Below are 19954 nucleotides of genomic sequence, written 5' to 3'. Positions count from 1 at the left end.
TAAGATAAAGCAAAAGAGCTGAAATATGTGTGACATTATCAGGAGGGGGGAAACATTGAGAGTCATCTCGCTTTCTCTTATAATTGGGCATGTTTGAATATTGCAAGACTTTCTGATGTATCCTGATTAAAAAACCCTTTTGACTTATTGTAGGTCAAATTGTCTGTCTGTGTCTGTCTGTCTGTCTATCTATCATCTCTATCATGTAACTATGTCTGTCTGTCTATCTATCTATCTATCTATCTATCTATCTATCTATCTATCTATCTATCTATTTATCTATCTATCATCTCTATCATCTATGTCTATCATCTCTATCATCTAACTGTATATCTATCATCTATGTATCTCTATCTATCTACCTACCTCACCTACCTAACCTACCCACTCATCTCTCTCTCTCTCTCTCTCTCTCTCTCTTGCTGATCTGATTAATTCTACTAAATTGCAGTGACCTCGTAAATTGTGGAGAGTAAAACAAAATCAAATCAAAGGAACATTAATAAGATTCCGGATGACAAAATTGAGAAACCATCTCTAGTGGGGGAGTAAGTGCTCAGATTCAATGAGTAACTTTGTACCATAAGTAGCTTAGTTTGGTTGGATGTTAGTTTTTTTTTCCCTTATTAATTTAAGATTCTCTGAGACAAAGGAGGAAAAAATGTCCAAAGCTAAAGGGGTTTGATTTATTGATCTTAAACACAGCTAGGCTACCAGTTGAAACTACTTTCTTACTCTTACTCTCCGCAGGCAAAACTGATAGAATTTAATCCCCTGAAGGCAACCGACGTGAAGCTTCCAGGAGGAGCAGTTTTTGTGATTGCAAACAGTTGTGTTGAAATGAACAAGGCCGCGACTTCTCATTTCAATATTAGGGTGATGGAGTGTCGTCTGGCTACGAAGGTACTGTATGGCTTTCATCAAACTCTAATGAAACCATCACCCAAATATGTGTTGGCTGGAACACCCTTCCACTCTACCAGTTGTTGCTTTATTTTAACACCAGGTCAGGTGCTGCCTCAAAGGGCATGTTTATCTCTCCGGGAATCTGGACTCCAGCCATATATACATGATGGATGGAAGTCGGGATGGAATTCAGCCCAGTTGGAGAGCAGGCTAGTAAAAAAAGATCAGCCTGGGAAGGAAGGAAGGAAGGAACGAAGGGCCTTTTTTGAGATGGTTCTCACGCAAGGAGAGCAAGGGGGATGTTCCCTCAGTCATGGAAAGGGAAACGTTTTCACAGCGACGCGGAACCAAAAAAATGAGAGGGGCAACGTGAAAAGTCAGTTTCTGAGATTGGTGTTAAGGAATACTTGGGGCAAAAGGTTTCTATCAGGAACCCGGACTATGTACCTGATAATATGCAAAGGTTATACTAAGCTGTCCCATAAGAGAATTGTGCTTACTAAGAAGGAAGGAAGGAAGGTGCATGTTATAAAGAAGAAGTACATTACAGATTAACAGAGTTGGAAGAGACCTTGTAGGTCATCTAGTCCAACCCCCCACCCAAGGAGGAGACGCTACACCATTTCTGACAAATGGCAGTCCAGTCTCTTCTTGAAAGCTTCCAGTGATGAAGCTCCCACAACTTCTGAAGGCAACTTCTGTTCCATGGGTTGATTGATCTGTCAGGAAATTTCTCTAGGTTGAATCTCTCCTTGTTCAGTTTCCTTCCTTTATTCCTTGTCTGGCCTTTGGGTGCTTAGGAAAATAGCTTGGCCCCCTCCTCCTCTCTGTGGCAGCCCCTCAAGTATTGGAAGACTGCTGTCATGTCTCCCCTGGTCCTTCTCTTCACTAGACTAGCCAGGCCCAGTTCCTGCAATTGTTCATCGTATGTTTTAGCCTCCAGTCCCCTAATCATCCTGGTTGCTCTTCTCTGTACTTTTTCTAGAGCCTCAACATCTTTTTTATAGTGTGGTGAACAAAACTGGATGCACTACTCTGGGTGTGGTCTTACTAAGGCTTTATAGAGTGGCATTAGTATCACGAGGGATCTCCAGAGATTTTGCTACTTGAAGAATCCTCATGTGTCAGTGCATCTTTTATTTATATCCCACCTTTATTATTTTTACAAATAACGCAAGACAGTGAGTTGTTTTACAATAACACACTTTTCCTCCTCCTATTGTCCCCACAACAACCACCCTGTGAGTGGGACTGAGAGAGAGAGAGGAGGACTGGCTGGTTTTAATGGCTAAGGCAAGACTAGAACTCACGGTCTCCCGGTGACTGACCTAAAGTCACCCAGTCAGCTCCCATGCCCGAAGTGGCACTAGAACTTGTAGTCTTTTGATTTCTGGCCCGGTGCCTTAACCATTAGACCAAACTGGCTGTATAGTCAAGCCACACTTGGGTTGTTAGGCAATATGGTGTCCATTGTTCCTGTTGTCCCCAAGGTGCTTTTTTCAAGAGGCAACTGGACTTTCCAGGTTTTCTTTGAAGACATTTTACTTCTCATCCAAGAAGCTTCTTCAGCTCTGACTGGATGGTGAGGAATTGTTGTTCCTATTGTACCAGCCTCACTGGCTTCTTCTCTGTTCAAACCCTTTTCAAGAAACTCTTTCAGTTAAAAGAGGAATTGGATGAGAACCCAGCATGGAGCAAAGCCGTTTCTCTGTTCACCCCAAGGTTGCTGGGCCAACTTGGATTCCTGGAGTTGTTTTAGCAATCTCATCAAATTACACTTTCCTGGATTCTTTGGGATGGGGGTGGAGGAAAACAGGCAAAACAGTTAACTGGAATGAAAATGATATAAATGTGTAGCGTAAGAATGTAATTCCCAAACTAGCCTACAGCAGAAGTGCCAGAAAAGAGGAACATTATCTTGGCAGCGAACGGCTAGCCTGGAAAAGACAGCCAATCCTTTCGCCATCTGATTGTTAACTGCCAGGAAATGCCTTGCTTTGGAGTCATGATTGTCAAATGAAGTGCAAGAGAAAGTTTGACCAACCCTTAACATTAAACAAAGGAGGAAAATACCATTGCTCAGTTGCTCGGAAGACGACTCCGTCCCCTTTGAAGTGGCTTAGTGCGAGATTAGGAGGAGTCCTGTATGGCGTCATCCCTCTAATAAGGTTTTACTTGACAGCGAGGTGGAGCAAGAAAATTGGAACTTTGGGACCACCGTTCTTATAACTACACCAGGTTCCGTATCTACATTTTTCGTTGGCTTGTGTTGGCGCTGAATTCTGGCAGCTGCCTGGACCGATCCCTGCAGTTTTCTTGGCAAGATTTCAGAAGCAATTTCTCATTCTCTCCTGCCTAGGATGGAGAGACGATGACCAGCCCGAGATCCCCCAGCTGTCATTAAGTGCCCAAGGCAGGACTAGAACTCACAATCTCCGAGTTTCTAGCCCAGTGCCTTAACCATTACTCCAGAATGGCTCTTCCTGGGCTTCACCTAGTAGTCTTCAATTTGTCACTAGTATCTCCCATCAGCATCCAAAAACTGTTTTGTTTCGTTTTTAATGTTGCTCAGACAAACCTCCCTCTGTTGAATCTCTTCTGATTTAGGGAGAAAGTTTACAGAAACTAGACTCTTTTCAACATGTAGCAAGGATTCAGCCAACCTGCCTGCCTCCTTCAGGCTCTGCCAGTTGTAGAATATACTACATTCTAACCACTGCAGGGTGGCACAGAGGTTAGAATGCAGTATTGCAGGCTAACTCTTCCCACAACCAGGAGTTCAATCCTGACTGGCTCAAGGTTGACTCAGCTTTCCATCCTTCAGAGGTCAGTAAAACGAGGACCCAAATGGTTGGGGGCAATAGGCTGACTCTGTAAACCACTTAGAAGGGCTGTAAAACACTGTGAAGAGGTATATAAGTCTAAGTGCTATTGCTATTGCTAGAGAAATCAAATCCAAAGTGTTAAGGAAGATAGATAGGGATTGAAAGTTTCAATTTTGTTGGCATGAATGCCTAATAGCATTCTCAATTTTTAGGGGCTGACAGTGACTTTTACCTTACCTGGCAGTACATCCATCTGAACTGACTTTGGGGAGGCTTTCCAATTGAATTGAAAAAAGGAAAACAGCCTCAGGGAGGTCACTAGGTGACACCAAAAGTAATTAATGTTGTAATAATTAACAAGGAAAACAAAAAAGGAGGGATGGAGATAAACAGAACCGGACTAAAACAGAAAAGATGCAATTAGACAACCGCAGTAGCTCTAATGTATTAATGACATTAATCTTTCAAATGGTTTCCCACCCTCAATATATAGCTTTATTTTTTCCAGCTTAAAAAAACAAGGAAGAGTCTGGTGGGGCCTTTCCTGACTAGCACATTTTATTTAAAGGCAGGTTTCACTCTCCAGGGCTTTACAGCAAGAAAGAAATCACAGTGGAAATGTGTCCCGGTCTGTAGTTTTTCTGCATTTCTCTCACCTTTTGTCCTTTTTCCTACTAACTGCCATCCTGCATGTGCCACAGTACTCTGAGGTCAGGGTCCTGGAGCGTGGCCTTGTCTGTCTTTAGAGGAGAGCTAAATGCATCTTCCCAGCGTAATTTAGGAGTGGGAGTGCAGATTGCATGCTTTGCTTGAAAAAAAAAAGGACTAGAACCTCTTATTTAAAAAATTTGCAAGAAGAGGAGGAGGAGGAGGATGGGAAGAGGAGGAAGAGAAGGAAAGAAGAAGGAGAAGAAGGAGAAGGAGAAGGAGAAGGAGAAGGAGAAGGAGAAGAAGAAGAAGAAGAAGAAGAAGAAGAAGAAGAAGAAGAAGAAGAAGAAGAAGAAGAAGAAGAAGAAGAAGAAGAAGAAGAAGAAGAAGAAGAAGAAGAAGAAGAAGAAGAAAAAATGGGGAGAGGAGGAGGAGGAGGATGGGAAGAGGAGGAAGAGAAGAATAGAAGAAGGAAGAAGAAGAGTGTCAGCTGGTGCTCCATTCAAAATCCAAGAAGGAAATACTTAGACTCCTTTAATCAGAGAAAAGATATCTTTTACTGGAAATCAAGTGGTAGCAACAAAAGAATTCTGAATCTGAGAAAATGGGCGCGTAAATCACATATACAAAGTAATGGCAACGTTCCCACCCCCAATAGTTAAATTGGTTCATCCAATTAAAAGTTGTGTATATCATCATGTGGGCATCTCCAGGTGGTGATGAGGCCTCTGTCCATTGACCTTGACATAGTTTGATAAAGAGTTGCAGCTGCGCATAGCATAGAATAGAAATCTAAGCAAGAATCTACACCACCACCCCAGTTTATACAGTTCTGGTTTGTAACACCTCCAGCTCACTTCCCATAACCATTCCCCCCTCCTCCCCCCCCCTTACTTATGACAGCCGAAAGATGCAAAGCAAAGGGAGAAAATATTGAAGGCTGACAAAGAGGAGGAGGAGAAGAGGAAGAGGAGGAGGAGAAGGAGAAGAAGAAAGGGGGAGGGGGAGGAGAGGAGGAGGATGGGAAGAGGAGTAGGAGAAGAAGAAGGAAGAAGAAGAGGAGAAGAGGAGGAGGAGGTGAAGAAAAAGAAGAAATGGGGAGGAGGAGAGGGGGAGGAGGATGGGAAGAGGAGTAGGAGAAGAAGAGGAAGAGAAAGAAGAAGGAAGAAGAAGGAGGAGGAGGAGGAGGAGGGAGGGGGAGGAAGGGAGGGGGAGGAGGCAAACAAGCTTCTCCATTTAGGCACAGCTGTGGTTCAAAATATGTTTTTTCTTATAGAAACCCCCCTGAACTTTTTTTTTTTTTTAAAAAAAGCCTGAAAGAAGCAAACAATGGCTTTTGGGGATATTTACAATGAAAGGTTTCATCACTAAGTGTATTTTTGCACCCTTGTCTTCAGGGAAAGTAACCACAACCGCCGCTCGGGCTGAGCAGAAGTTGGACCACCGCCAGGGTTTAATGTGACTCAGGGCTGAGAGGCCGCACATGTCTCGCTTTCTATGCCACTAAATGCCTTTGACCAGGCACGATCTTTCACGGCCACTGAATCGCTGCGAATTAAGCCACCCACATGCCCTGCCAGAAATCCAGGCCAGAAGGTCTAACTTAAGCAGGCTGGAGGCCTCGATTAGAAACCAAGGACTCATAGCTGCCTCCCTGTTGATGCTCCGGGTGCCCTGATGGTGCAGGAGTGCTAGGCTTTTTGCTATGGAAACGGCCTCCTCTCCCGACCTCAGCTCAAGTTTGGGAAAATGCACAAACAGGTAGTCCTGGACTTATGGCCACAATTGAGCCCGAGATTTCTGTTGCTAAGTGAGACAGCTGTTAATAGCAATAGCCCTTAGATTTATATACCACTTTACAGTGCTTTACAGCCCTCTCTAAGCGGTTTACAGAGTCAGCATATTTGCCCCCAACAATCTGGGTCCTCATTATACCCACCTCGGAAGGATAGTCAACCTTGAGCCGGTCAGGATCGAACTGCTGGCAGTTGGCAGAATTAACCTGCAATACTGCATTCTAACCACTGCACACCATGGATGGATGGATGGATGGATGGATGGATGGATGGATGGATGGAAGGAAGGAAGGAAGGAAGGAAGGAAGGAAGGAAGGAAGGAAGGAAGGAAGAACAATAGCAATAGCACTCAGACTTATATACTGTTTCACAGCCCTCTCTAAGTGGTTTACAGAGTCAGCCTTTTGCCCTGAACAATTGGTCCTCATTTTACCGATCTCAGAAGGATGGAAGTCTGAGTCAACCTTGAGCTGGTCCAGATTGAACTGCTGGCAGTTGGCAGTATTAGCCTGCAATACTGCATTCTAACCACTGTGGACCATGGATGGATGGATGGATGGATGGATGGATGGATGGATGGAAGGAAGGAAGGAAGGAAGGAAGGAAGGAAGGAAGGAAGGAAGGAAGGAAGGAAGGAAGGAAGGAAGGGCAATAGCAATAGCACTTAGGCTTATATACCACCTCACAGTGCTTTTCTAGCCCTCTCTAAGTGGTTTTACAGAATCAGCCTCTTGCCCCCAACAATCTGGGCCCTCATTTTACCCACCTCGGAAGGACAGAAGACCAAATCAACTTTGAGCCTGGTGAGATTCGAACTGCCAAACTGCAGGCAGCTGGCAGTCGGCAGAAGTAGACTGCAGTACTGCACTCTGACCACTGCGCCACTATGGCTCCTAAGTGAGTTTTGCCCCATTTTACGACCTTTCTTGCAACAGTTTTGTTAAGTGAATCACTGCAGTTGCTAAGTTAGTGACACGGCTGTGAAGTGAATCTACCTTCCCCATTGACTTTGCTTGTCAGAAGTTCGCACAAGGAGATCACATGACCTCAGGACATTGCAACCATCATAAATATGAGTCAGCGGTCAAGGGACTGAATTTTGACCACGGGACCAGGGGGATGCTGCCCGGATTGTGTGAAAAATGGCCATCAGTCACTTTTTCTCAGTGCTGTTGTAACTTCAGTCACTAAACGAACTGTTCTTAAGTCGAAGACCACCCTGTACTCCTTATGGTTTGGGGTGGCCTGAGCTGCCGGTGACTCTGCAAAAACATTTGTAGTCTGGTTGGTTGATTTTCTTCCATGCCAAGTAGAACCTCTTAGGAAAGAGCTGGCACAGTTGTCCAAGTTAGATCAAAATTAACCGGGGCAGAAATAATAATTCCAGAAATAGCCTACCATTTTCAGGATACATGAACCCAGCAGCTGCTGGAATATTCCTTTAAAGATTCTTCATTTAAGCATCAGGGATCTCCACTTTGCCTGGCCTGCTGATAGGGCCAAGAAAACGTCCAATCTTTTTCACCCGTCTCCCAAAAGAATCGCCTGCAATTTTCTCATGCAGTGAGATAGGAAAATCCCCAATGATGCTTTCCTCTGGCTTGTTAATGTGAGGAGGAAATTCTCTGTCTGGACAAGGGTTTGATAAAGTTCCTATGGTGGTCCTTAAAGGCCTTTGCTTTCGGGGTAGATTATGCCTCAAAGGAATTCAGTCGCTGTGTTTTTGTTGCACTTAAAACCCATCACTCTTGAGAAGGCTGCACGAGAAGAATTGAGCTGAGATTAAATCACATTCAGGGATATCACCACTGAGTTCCAGAAAATTCAAGTCCCTCAGTAGATTAGATGGTCTTTCAAACGATGAGAGAATTAACTGAAGGAAAGTCTTATTAACATCCATCTAGACAGCCACAGAAAATGGCTTGTGTATCTTTGAATGCTAAAAGATAAATAAGAGGGAAATGTTAGCTTAGCTTTATAACCTGTTTGCAACTTTCTTGGGACATTTGAGATGCCATGTTTTAAAAAATATGACTCTTGGGTTATATAAACTGAACCTTGCTTGTGTTTTATTTTATTTTTACCTTATCTGTACAATTTTTCAAAATCCCCGAATTGAAGGGAACCGAGAGCTTTTTCCCCTTTCTCTGTCTCTCTCGTTCTATTTTGCCTAACAAAATCTTTGCTGGCAAAGTCAATTCTTGATCCCTTTAGTGTTCTCCTAAGTGTTTTTTTTTTCAAGGAAAGAAACTAAGGTGTCTTGAAGAAATGTTTGGGTTTACTTCTTTCTGTTCCTAATTTTGCCTCCAAAGACCTACTTATACTTTTGCTTGTTTCAGCTTTTAGCGAAATCCAGAGGCCTAGACTGGAGAGCGGTGGCAAAACTCCAAGATGTGCAAACCAAGCTGAAGCTCAGCTTAGAGGAAATGCTGGCTGTGGTCGAAGAGGCGTTTCACCCTGAGCCTTACAGCCTAGAGGAAATTGGGGGAAACCTGGGAATTAGCCCCACGGAGCTACGCACTCAGATCCTTAGCCAGAACACACAGGGTGGTAAGTAGCATGCCAATTTGGTGATGGCAGAAGCAATTTAGCATTTCTGTCTAGGCCAAGGACTTTAAATAATCAATGTTGAAAAGGGCCTGGGGAAAAAAATGTTCCAGGCATTGCAGTCAACTGTGATCTGACTCCAGGGAACCAGATCGGTGGAATCTAGAGATGAACAGCTATCATTCTGGCTTTCAGCTGAAGCAAGTGGTGGATGTGCTTGTTTTAAAGCATGCCGTACAACAATTGTGACCCCCCAAACCATTAGTGCAACACTCCGACATCCTGAAAGAAAGAAATGAATTGAGTTTTGGGTTCAGAGATCTTGATTCCGATGGCTACCCAGCCGTGCCAAGGGGAGGATGTAAAATTGTACTGCTCTTTTATGCAACCTGTGGCAATTCTTACCTGTAAGATTTATCATATAGAGATTCATCAGCAACTTGCAGCCTGGTGTTTTTCTACTTCTTGTACACACCACGAGGAAGCCATTGGTGGCTGCAGCCTGTGAGAAAAGCCTCAGAAAGAGAGCAGCCCATTTTCATTACAGTCTAAGCAACACAAAGGGTGGTTCATGTCATATCCATGAAAATCACCCACCATAAAACTAGATTTCAATGTATCCTACCTTAAGGTTTTAAGATGCAATAAGAACCGAAGAATCATTATATCAAGCCCCCACCCGACTCCCCGGATCCACAACTTGCCTTACACGGTCATTCTAACAGGGCAGAAATTCTGGTTCTGACATTCAATCAGAGCAATTTAAAACTGGTATGTTCGGTGGGTTAAGTTATCTAGCAAGTGTGATGAATTCTCTTCTTTGAAATACATTGCAATGCCATTTTGATCTTGATAATTTATTTTTTCGGGATAACTTCTGATTTGGGAAAGGAACTAAATTCTCTTGTAATAGCTTGTCTGCCAATCCTAACTGTTGCTGCCCATGATTATAATCAGCTTGCAACATAGACATCACAGCTCTCCGATTATATCTTCCTTTTCCACTTAATGCAATACAGTGAAAGAAAACAAGTTGTTATTTTTTAGGAGGATCCAGTGTTTGAACGGTGAGATAAGAACCTTACCATTTCCTTACAATACAGGAATATCAATATTCACAGAAATAGTACCAGCCTCATCTATACTTGAGGGCCCTGTGGTGGTCTCTTGGTTATTTTTCTTACAGACGCTTCCTTACCCAAACTAGGTACCTTCATCAGTGCTAATTCCAAAGGTGCTTTTTCAAGAGCCAACTGGAATTCAGAGCTGAAGAAGCTTCTTGGATGAGAAGTGACATGTCTTCAAAGAAAAACAAGACAGCCCAGTTGCCTCCTGAAAAAAGCACCTTTGGGACAACCATGACCTGGATGACTGAGAATCCCCATAGACATCAGTGCTAATCGTCATCTAGTCTTGGTGTAATTTTGAGAATGCGGTTCGCATGGCTAGAATAGGGTTGGTCAAGTTCTGCATTGATTAGATTTTCAACTGAAAAACTCTAAATGTTGGCCCTATGTTGAAAAGGGGCTTCTGGAACACACTGGCAAAATTATTCTCATATAACCAGAAACTTAAGTCATGTGAGAACACTGCAAAGACTGGGAATGCCCAGCCTCTCTGGAGAATGGTGGGGAGAGTGTGATAGCTGTCCCATAGAAGAACATTCAGATCAGAGGTGGTATTCAGCGGGTTCTGATCAGTTTTGGAGAACCAATAGCGGAAATTTTGTGTCGTCTGGAGAACTGGCAAATACCACCGCTGACTGGCCCTGCCCCCATCTCTTCTCTGCCTCCCGAGTCCCAGCTGATTGGCTGGGTCTTCTTTGGTTGCCCTGCACAGGAGAATGGAGCTGGAAAGCAGGTTAGTGGGGTATGGAGGGAAGGGGGATTTTGCAGTAATCTTCCCCCCAGAGTGGGGAGGGAATAGGAATTTTACAGTATCCCTCCCCTGCCATGCCCACCAAGCCACGCCCACAGAACCGGTAGTAAAAAAAAATTGAATTCCACCACTGGTTCAGACCCCGTGTCATCCTAGGATTCAGGATGTAGACATCAATGTCTCCTAACAGTAAGAATAGTTCGGTGCAGTTACAAAAGAAATGATCCGAGTTATCTGGGAGAGATTGCTTTATTTAACATTCCTGCATTGACCACAGGAATGTATCCAGTGACCTCAATAGCCTTCTCCGAATCTATGGTTGTGTGGTCATTGGCTTTGTTATTTTTCTACTTGTAAAAGGCACCAGATGGATGGTGGGTACCAGCATTTGCCGTCTCTTGGCAATAGAGCCTTGTTGAAGCCACAGGGAGCGAAGCCAACGAAGAAGAAAGGGCAGAGCTGTTTAAGGACATTTGGTGGGCTGATTCTCATTAATTGAAGGAAGTGATACGTTAGTGACATGTTGACTATCCTTTTTCAGATTTGTTCCAGAAGAGTAGAGAGTTATAGGCTCCAATTATTTTGCCTCAACCTTCCCCCCCACTTTTCTCTTACACACCAAGACTATGAAATATTTTCCAAAGCCCACGGGAAAAGTTATTCCATCTAGCGTTTGCAGATGTTAAGTCAAGTAGAATCTCTCTTAACATATGGTGTGGTTGTGATTTTGCTTGATAAGACCGGAGGAGGGGGGGGGGAGGTCATGGAGCAATCATATTGTTTTCCTTGGCACGAGAGAAATCTTGGTTAGTTGCAAAGAAGAAATAAGTAAATTGATATATCCCTATATAAGGGCCTAATGTTTGTATAACCCCAAGCTTGGGTTTGGAATCCTCAATTACTATGAATGTGCATTTCTGCCTCTCTTCTTTGCTATTTTTTCCCCCAGTGTATTTATATATAGTTGCAAAATGTCTTCAAAACGTCCAGAGTGACCTCTTCTAAAATATTCCAGTGTTTCAGTTTTTGGCAGTTGTGATGATCTCTGCCTTATACTTAAAACAATCTGGATCGGGTTGCTGTTTGACCATTGAATTCGTTGATTTACGACCACTTTTGTGCCAACATTTCCAAAACTGTTTACATTTCAAAATTTCTAACACAAATAATTATTACAAAAAAAAAAAAAAAAAGAAAGCAACACGATCTTCTCAAGCCCATTAAACAGTCCCTGTAGGACTGATCAGCATAAATTTTGTGAACCCGATTTTATGTCCTTGAAGACCGACAGCCTCAAGCACTCCGGAGACTGGTCACTGATATGGGATTTCTTAAGACAAATTATATCTAATGTATTTATATTTAAGAGTTATATCTCAAAAAAGATATAACTCTTGGGATATATCTGGTAGGTTAGAAGGTTATAGCTTGAGTATGGCAGGAGGCTGTTCATTAAATATGGATTGAATTTTGCTGTGTCATTTTGAACATTTTGGCCTGACATTTTGGCTCTTTTCATTTTCTTTATTCTTATTTTTTTCTATTTCTATTTCCTTTCTCCTCTTTCTATTTTTTTCTATTATTTTTTAAGTTTGCACTTTTTTATCTTTCATTTGTAATTTTTCATAAAAAATACTATTAAAAAAGAAAGAAAGCTGAGGGTGGAATTACTTGCATAATTTCCTGAAATTCAGAGTCAGGAGCAACTTCTGGATAGAGGAAAAAAATGGAATTCCTCTGTTACAAGCTGCACTGAATTTGCTTTCTTCAAGCAAAATTCTTGAACCTTGAATAAATAAATTCGTTCTATTTAGCGAAAAGCCCCGTAATTTTGAAAGTGGGTAAAGGGTCTGTGGAGGGAGGGAAAAGCATTTCATTGTTTCAGAACAGACTCTCATTTCAGAGGGGCAAAATGTTTTTAAAAGGAACTGAAGTATTCAGGTCTTTAAAATTTAAATGGGAGGAAAAAGGGGAGCTACGTATTTACTCATTGTATGAACGGCTTCAATTGCCAAATATAAAAACGAAGTAAAGAAGCAACACCCTCTCTAAACAGCTTCTATTTTTAATTGGGCCCACACTGGGCAAGGAAAATTCCATAATCAATATCCCAATTATCAGGGTAGAATCACAAAGCCCATGGGTTCTCTGCTTCTCTAGTATGGCAAGAACCAACTTGGGGTAGTGATGAAGGCATCCGGCTAAAAACAGGGAGATTGTGACTTCATCCCTCCTTAGGGACAAAGGCAGCTGGGTGACCCTGGACACAATCTCCTCTCTTGGCAAGCCACTTCTGGAAGGTTTTACTTTAACAGAGTTGGAAGGGACCTTGTAGGTCATTGAGTCCAACGCACCCACCCACCCAAGCAGGAGACCCTACACCATTTCTGACAGATGGGAGTCCGATCTCTTCTTGAAAGCCTCCATGATGAAGCTCTCACAGCTTCTGAAGGCAACTTCTGTTCCATGGCTTGATAGTTCTCACTGTCAGGAAATTCCTCCTTATTTCCAGGTTGAATCTCTCCTTGTTCAGTTTCCATCCGTTATTCCTTGTCTGGCTTTTGGGGGCTTTGCAAAGTCCATGGAGATTCCCAATCATCCAGGTCATGGTTGGTCCTAAAGGTGCTTTTCCAAAAGGCAATTGGACTTCCCCAGTTTGTTTTCCTTGAAAAACATGTCGCTTCTCATCCAAGAAGCTTCTTCAAGGCCAAGAAAGTCCGAAGAAAGTTCAGAAACCAAGAGAGTCTTGTTGCCTTTTGGAAAAGCACTTTTGGGACACTCCTGAAAGGCCTCCTCATAAATAAAGGGAATGCAGGAGAGATCTTCTTGCAACCTTGGTCCTTCAAGCGACCCACCTCTTAAAGAAAAGCAGATGAACACCTTCATATTTTTTTTACGAGTGGCGAGGATTTCAGTGGCTGCTCCGCTCCCCCAAATCCATCATCTGTCGACGCTTTGGGTTTTCTCCAGCAAATGGTCCAGTAGAAGAAACAGATCTCTTGAACGCTGTGATTTCATTTCTGACTTGCTTTAGTTGGCCAGCAGTCGCTTCCAAGAAAGAGAGCCTAAGCAAACAACAATGCAACCCTGGTTTCTTTCAGTGGAGAGATAATCACTGGAGAGGTCACACTAGATTGCAGTCATTTGCATTAGCATTCTTTTTTTAATCTTCCCTAAGAAATAAGGCAAAAAACCGCACTAGATTAGAGTTAGAGCAATCATCTGGGCAGGGTGCGTAGAGCCTTCTGCAGCAGGACCCAATGTCGTGGAGGGCTTGCCTTGCCTTTTCAGGGTCTGGCTGGCTGGCAGCAATGGAGAGAGGGCCCAGCTGCCCACGCATAACTTGATGAGCCTGGGAGAGCCACCAAGTGCTTTAAGGTAATCTGGCCGGGGAAGCATCGCTTTACCGAAGGGTGGTCTTTGAATCAATCGCAGCCTTTGGCAAAGCCTTGTTGCCTCCAAATCGAAACCAGACGTGTTTTGAGCTCTTTTCTTTTTCTTTCTTTTTTTCATTTTCGGGTTACTACTGTTCAAGGGTGATTTACAAGAGAAGCGTGAGGGATGGCAAACTCTCACGCAACTTCGGAGGCGTCCAAAACAAAACAAAAAAAAGGGCGTTATTTCAAAAGGCCCCCAGGTGAAGGGATTCCTGAAACTAAAAAGAAAAGAGGGAGGGAGGGACCATCCTGAGGATAGAAGCTGCCCAGGGAAGGAGTGTTGTGTTTTTCTCAGCTCTCCTCGGCGAACGCTTCAGCCGTAACCCACGCCGTGCAAACAAAAAAAAAAGAGAACAGAGCTGCGATCAATTCATAAGCTGGAGGACAAAATGTACTCAATGAGTTTGGTAGGCTGGGAATTGGGCAAGTTCTATCCATTGTTCAGTGGCCTCTCCCCAGAGAGCAATTTTGATCAGCAATTTTTTTTTGGGGGGGTGTAAGGGTAAAAAAAAAGAAAAAAAGCAATATTGGTGTGAGGTTTAATCGTATTCCAGAAGCATGATGCCTTCGGGCATTTGTCTTATGGGGGTCCATTGTTAGGAAACAGAGCTGCGTTTCATATCAAGCCAAATAACGTTGGCACCTTGGAGGAGTTGCTGTTGCTTCTCTGCTCTTCTCCCCACAGCCCCCTCTTGCTGGGGGCGGGAAGGGGGGGGGGCTTTGATTCTGCACCCTGTAATACTCACAATGCCCCACTTTTAACCAGCTGGAACGGACATTAGTAGCAGCACTTTTGGAGGGTTCAGGGGGTGTGACATAAAAAGGAGTTTATCTGGGCACCATAGTCTGCTCAGTTCTTTCGACGTGTGGTAGAAACTCCAGCTAGAGTGGGGAGAGGAGTGAAAAGACTGGGGTCTTTGCAGGGAAGGTGGAGACCATCTTCCCTGCAAAGACCCTAAGCTCACCAGTCTTTTCAGGGGAGACCAGAGATCCCACCCCACCTCCGAGAATTCCTGAATTTTTTTTTACCTGGCTGTTCCCAAGAGAATATAGTCTGGTGAGATTCTTGTATATAGGCAGGCAGCCATGAAGAAGCAACTCTGATCAGCTTATGGTGCCATTCAGGTTCCTTGTGCCAGGCCTACACTTCGATTATCATTCTCAGACTTGCATGGGCTCCAAGGAGCAAGAAGAGAAAGAAATCCATTCGTCTTGGCCAGTAATATTTGTCAATGAGATCTCCAACGGCATGAGTACAGGGAGTCCTGAACTTACCACAGTTCGCTCACTGACCGTTCCAAGTTACAACGGCACTGAAAAAAGTGACTTATGGCCGTTTTTCACAGTTACGGCACTTCCAGCATTCCCCACGATCATGAGATCAAAATTCAGATCCTTGGGAACTCACTCACATTTATGACCGTTGCTGTGTCACAAGGGATCCCCTTTTGCAACCTTCTCACAAGCGACTTCAATGGGAAAGCCAGGTTCACCTAACAGCCGGGTTACTAACATAGCAGCTGCAGTGATTCACTTAAGAACTGAGTCAAGAAAGGTCATAAAACGGGGCAAAACCCGCTTAACCAATGAAATGTTGGGCTCAGTTGCGTTCGTAAGTCAAGTACTCTCACTTTATTATTTATTATTTATTTAGTATTCTCACTTTAGATATCTCCTGTATCCCGAATCTACTTACTGAGACATTTTCTTCTTTTGCTTCAACTTATCTTTTGATGAGCCTTCTGCCTGTTGTGCCATTTCTGTTCTTGGGCTGTTCTAGTTTCCCTCTGACTGCGCAAATAATCTGCATTCGATTGGTGCTTATGGTGAAGTTCCACATGCATTGAAGCTGTCCCTGCAGTCCGGAGTGGTGACAAATTATGGCATGTAGTTTTATACCTTGACACGAACCAATGAGAAATAAAGCTCGTCTCCCTTACCGATTATGTTTGGAAGCTGCACGGCTACATTCTGATGATAATAAATCATCTTGAGTTTCCATTCTTTCCTGAATTTTTCTCTCTCCCCCTTTTATTTTCTGCAGTGACTAACTTTAAGTTATACCAGCGTGCTAAGCATGTGTACGCGGAAGCTGCCAGAGTTTTGGAATTCAAGGACATCTGTGTGCGGGCACCTGATGATGCCATCTCATTGTTGGGAGATTTAATGAACCAGAGCCATGCTAGTTGCCGAGACTTGTACGAATGCAGCTGCCCTGAACTAGATCAGCTGGTGGACATCTGTCTGTAAGTCTGCACAGCCGTGGAAAGTAAATCTTGTTTGGGTTGGATTGCAGAGAAAACATGACAGCGTTACGTCATTTTTCTTTAACTACATTAAAACTTTTAAAAGGGGTATGTGGGGAAAATGAAAAATGTATTGGTGTCTATTATCTGATGCTCCAAGAAAGCACTGATTTGATCAGATAATCTCAAACAGATGCCTTTGGCATCATAAGTTCCAAACTGGTGCTGGGTGCACTCTTATGAGGTCCCACAAAATGGTCAGAATTAAATCATGAGGAATTAGATTGTTCGTTCATCAAGCATGATGTCGTCTTATTTGAAAGGAATGAGTTTCCTTTTCCTCTTACTTGCTACTTGATAGCAACAGCAATAGCACTTAGAGTTATATACCGCTTCACAATGCTTTACAGCCCTCTCTAAGCGGTTTAGAGTCAGCCTCTTGCCCCCAACAATCTGGGTCCTTGTTTTACTGACCCCGGAAGGCTGAGTCAACCTTGAGCCTGGTGAGATTCGAACTGCCAAATTGCGGTCAGCAGAAGCCGCCTGCAGTACTGTACTCTAACCACTGCGCCACCACGGCTTTGATCCAGGTGATGCTGGAAAATTCTGCATGCCAAGATTGGCTTCTGTCAGTATGGCTCTGATCCTCAGGCAAAGAAAAGCCTTTTTCAGGGTCCCTGGAAATGGATTTTTCGAGACCTATTTGAAGATGCTAAGAACTGAATCTGTGACTTACCTCATTTGATACATACAATGTTTTTTTTCCAAAAACTGCTTATGCATTTATTGCCTTTGATGTCCCAACTAGATTCTTTTATGTAGATGAAGAGTCGTGGTGGTGCAGTAGTTAAATGCAGTATTGCAGGCTAATTCTACCGACTGCCAGGAGTTTGAACCTGACCAGCTCAAGGTTGACTCAGCCTTCCATCCTTCCAAGGTCGGAAAAATGAGGACCCAAATTGTTGGGGGCAATATGTTCTCTGTAAATCACTTAGAAGGGCTGTCAAGCACTATGAAGCGATATGTATAGATTCACATACATACATACATACATACATACATACATACATACATGCAAGATGTAATCCCATCCATTTTCATTAGTAATCCAAAGAATAAATCTAACCTTTCAAAATCTTTTTCAAGCGGTTTTTACACAGCATTTGTACAAGCCGTTACCAGCTGCCAAAAACAGTGACCGGGGTCTTCTGTGCAGCGTTTCCCACAATGCAAAAAGAAAGAAAGGGAGGAAGAAACCTGGCGACTGGTTTCCATTCATAAAGAAAAACAACACAGACCCAACAGCATCTGCAGACCGGCTGATTCCAACAGCAAAGTCTCCTAATGTTTCTTCTTGTTTCACTGCGTTTAGGCCAGTTGATAACAACTGGTTTGCGCTAATAAGTTGATGCTGACTCAGGCCCTCTCCAAAGAACCTAAATGATTTCAGCATGGTTGCAGAGCGGAGCTGTCATGCCGTAAATGCTTGGCAGGAAACGCCGGTGTTTTGGTGAGCTAAGTAGCTAAGTGACGGTTATTGCCTCTTTTTAGGAGATGTTGTAAAAGTATGAGGCCCTTGAAGTTCCAAGCTCGAAGTGTTGGCATAGCTGGGGGGGGGAGAGATCATTATTTCAGCACCTCCACAATAAAGCACCATGCAGCTTCAAGCCCTCCCGTTTCAAACCATGTATGGACTCAAAGCAAGTCGCCAAGCACTTCTTATGACATAGCACCTAGAAGAATATAGGTTGTGCCCCAGCAATTCCAATTAAGCAGTACAAGAAAAATGAATGCTTAGGCATTCAAGCCACAGATGAATGTGTTTGCAGAGCCATTTTGCCACAAACACTGGATCAACATGAGAAAGACTTAACCTTGGGCCATTGTAGTATGCTCTGGTGGGTGGGTTGGTTGACTGACTGGTGGAATTCTTTTGGCAAGTGGGTTCATATAGTCAATTTCATGTAGACCTGTTGTTAAGGAAGAGAAAACCCCACATGCTTTAGGGTACTTTGAGCCAAATGATTACAAAATTGTAGATGACCACGTTCAGCCTGAGGGAGGGGTCAAACCTATCATCAGTCTTGACTCCCTTCATGCTCACAAGAGATTTAAGTCCAGTCCACCTTGAATCCCGTTAACTTTTACCTACCGCCAATTTTCTTTGACCCTTAATTAAAATAGTTCAGATTCTTGCAGAGAGCTTCAGCGTAGAATAAAACCATATTCAATTGAACTGCCTGGATTCCCAATTTCCTGTGTGCAGAGTTTGCCATGCTGAGCTATATCATTGCTTGTTGCAGTGGGGCTCAAGACACTAAGGGGCAGCTCTTTTTAGGGAACTATTTTTTCACAGGTGCTTCCACAGGGTAACTCAAGTCTCTAGAAAGAACTACAAAGAGTTTTGAAAATAATGATTGCAAGTTACCTTCCTTTTTCCCTCTGTCTTGCTCAATATCTAAGGAGCTTCTGTGGAGATCAAAGGCCAAGAACTGGAGCATTGCAGGAAGGCTAAGTTTTTCCCTTGAGCTTCACTTTTTGTTCAGACCCTCTCTTCTTAGCTTCTCCCCTTTGTGGACTTGCCTCCAAAATCTCCAGGGAAGAGAGAAGTTTTGGTTTTCCCATCTCAAGATGACTCTCTGGTTCCCTTCTATGCCTTTGAGCTACAGGAGCCTCCCAGTTGGCTTGGCTGGCAATTCCTGTTTTCTCTGGAAACCATTCCATACAGGAAGGCCCTCACGTGAGTCCTTTGTGGAGGGGAAATTCTGAAATGATTTCCAATTTTCAGGTTAGCTCCAAGATAAAAAATAATAATGAAGCAATACAGCAACTAAGTGAAATATCAAGATGAAAATATGGAGTTAAAGGTTTCATTCGAAGAGGAGTAATTTCAGTTTTGGCCTTTATAAGGAAAACCATGACAGACAAAATTCAACATAATGGTTAAAATGCCTCAGATTTTTTTCTTCCGAGCTTCCCACTGAAACCTGGCTGAGGAGATTTTATGACAGGAACTACGCTGCATCCAACCGACCGCTTGTTCTTCATTTTATTTTGAACTTACACAGCGGTTGTTTGTTTTAAAAACATAACTTTATTCTGGCATGTTTCACTGATAATTGAAGGGTCCCCTCCTCTCCTAGTTTTTTATTGTCTGGTTCTGATCCAGGAATAAAACTTACCTAATATAGTAACAATAATGGGCAGCATTTTCGTGCAGAAGTGGTTTTATTGTCTATAATCATTGCCAATTGCTATGTTTAGGCTTCAAGAATGTTTCCAAAAGAGTATGGAGGTGCATTGCTTATGCATCTCGGATTATCAGTTCCTAGCAGCTTTCTTATAAACTTTAAGATACGAAGAAAAATCTGTGTATCTAGATGCTTTGCAGTTATGTCTAGATGGGGCAAGGTCTGCACAAACCGAAGCTGGATTGCTGGAAGTGCTTGGATTCGTTTTTTCTGGACAAGTCAGTAGCTGCCTTCTCTTAGAAGAGACCAGTGCAAATTCTGAAAGGACGCAAGCTTTGGTCCTTCAACGCTTACAGTAAATGCCCCACATAAATTCAGTTATGGTATACTGCAGAATTTGAGGGTCTCTGAAATAAAAAGGATTCTACTAGTGAATTCTGGTGACAAACTCCTCTTGCTGCTGCCCCGTAAGGTCCTGTT

General features: G+C 43.2%; 2 protein-coding genes across 3 annotated transcripts in view; one reads left to right on the top strand and one right to left on the bottom strand.

Moving 5' to 3' along the window:
- GALK2 (galactokinase 2) overlaps positions 1–19954 on the top strand; it is a 48342-nt gene that overhangs the window by 26697 nt on the left and 1691 nt on the right. The window contains exons 7-9 of one of the 2 annotated variants that reach the window (XM_026677095.2): positions 751–903; positions 8515–8725; positions 16082–16283. In XM_026677095.2, coding sequence (XP_026532880.1) covers positions 751–903; positions 8515–8725; positions 16082–16283 — 566 coding nt within the window. Of the gene's footprint in view, positions 1–750; positions 904–8514; positions 8726–16081; positions 16288–19954 lie in introns of both variants that reach the window. The other variant, XM_087972665.1, reaches the window with a different exon arrangement.
- Positions 18751–19954, bottom strand: part of FAM227B (family with sequence similarity 227 member B) — an 81257-nt gene continuing 80053 nt past the window's right edge. Inside the window, exon 15 of the transcript XR_015750785.1 lies at positions 18751–19048. The gene's annotated coding sequence lies outside the window, so the exon portion shown is untranslated. The remainder of the gene's footprint in view (positions 19049–19954) is intronic.

Source organism: Notechis scutatus, chromosome 11 (assembly GCF_049901735.1).
Source record: "Notechis scutatus isolate UNSWTSFEM ecotype Mainland chromosome 11, rNotScu1.2, whole genome shotgun sequence".
Classification (NCBI taxonomy): Eukaryota; Metazoa; Chordata; class Lepidosauria; order Squamata; family Elapidae; genus Notechis; species Notechis scutatus.
The sequence above is the reverse complement of the archived record's forward strand: the minus strand, read 5'-3'. Positions and strand labels throughout refer to the sequence as shown.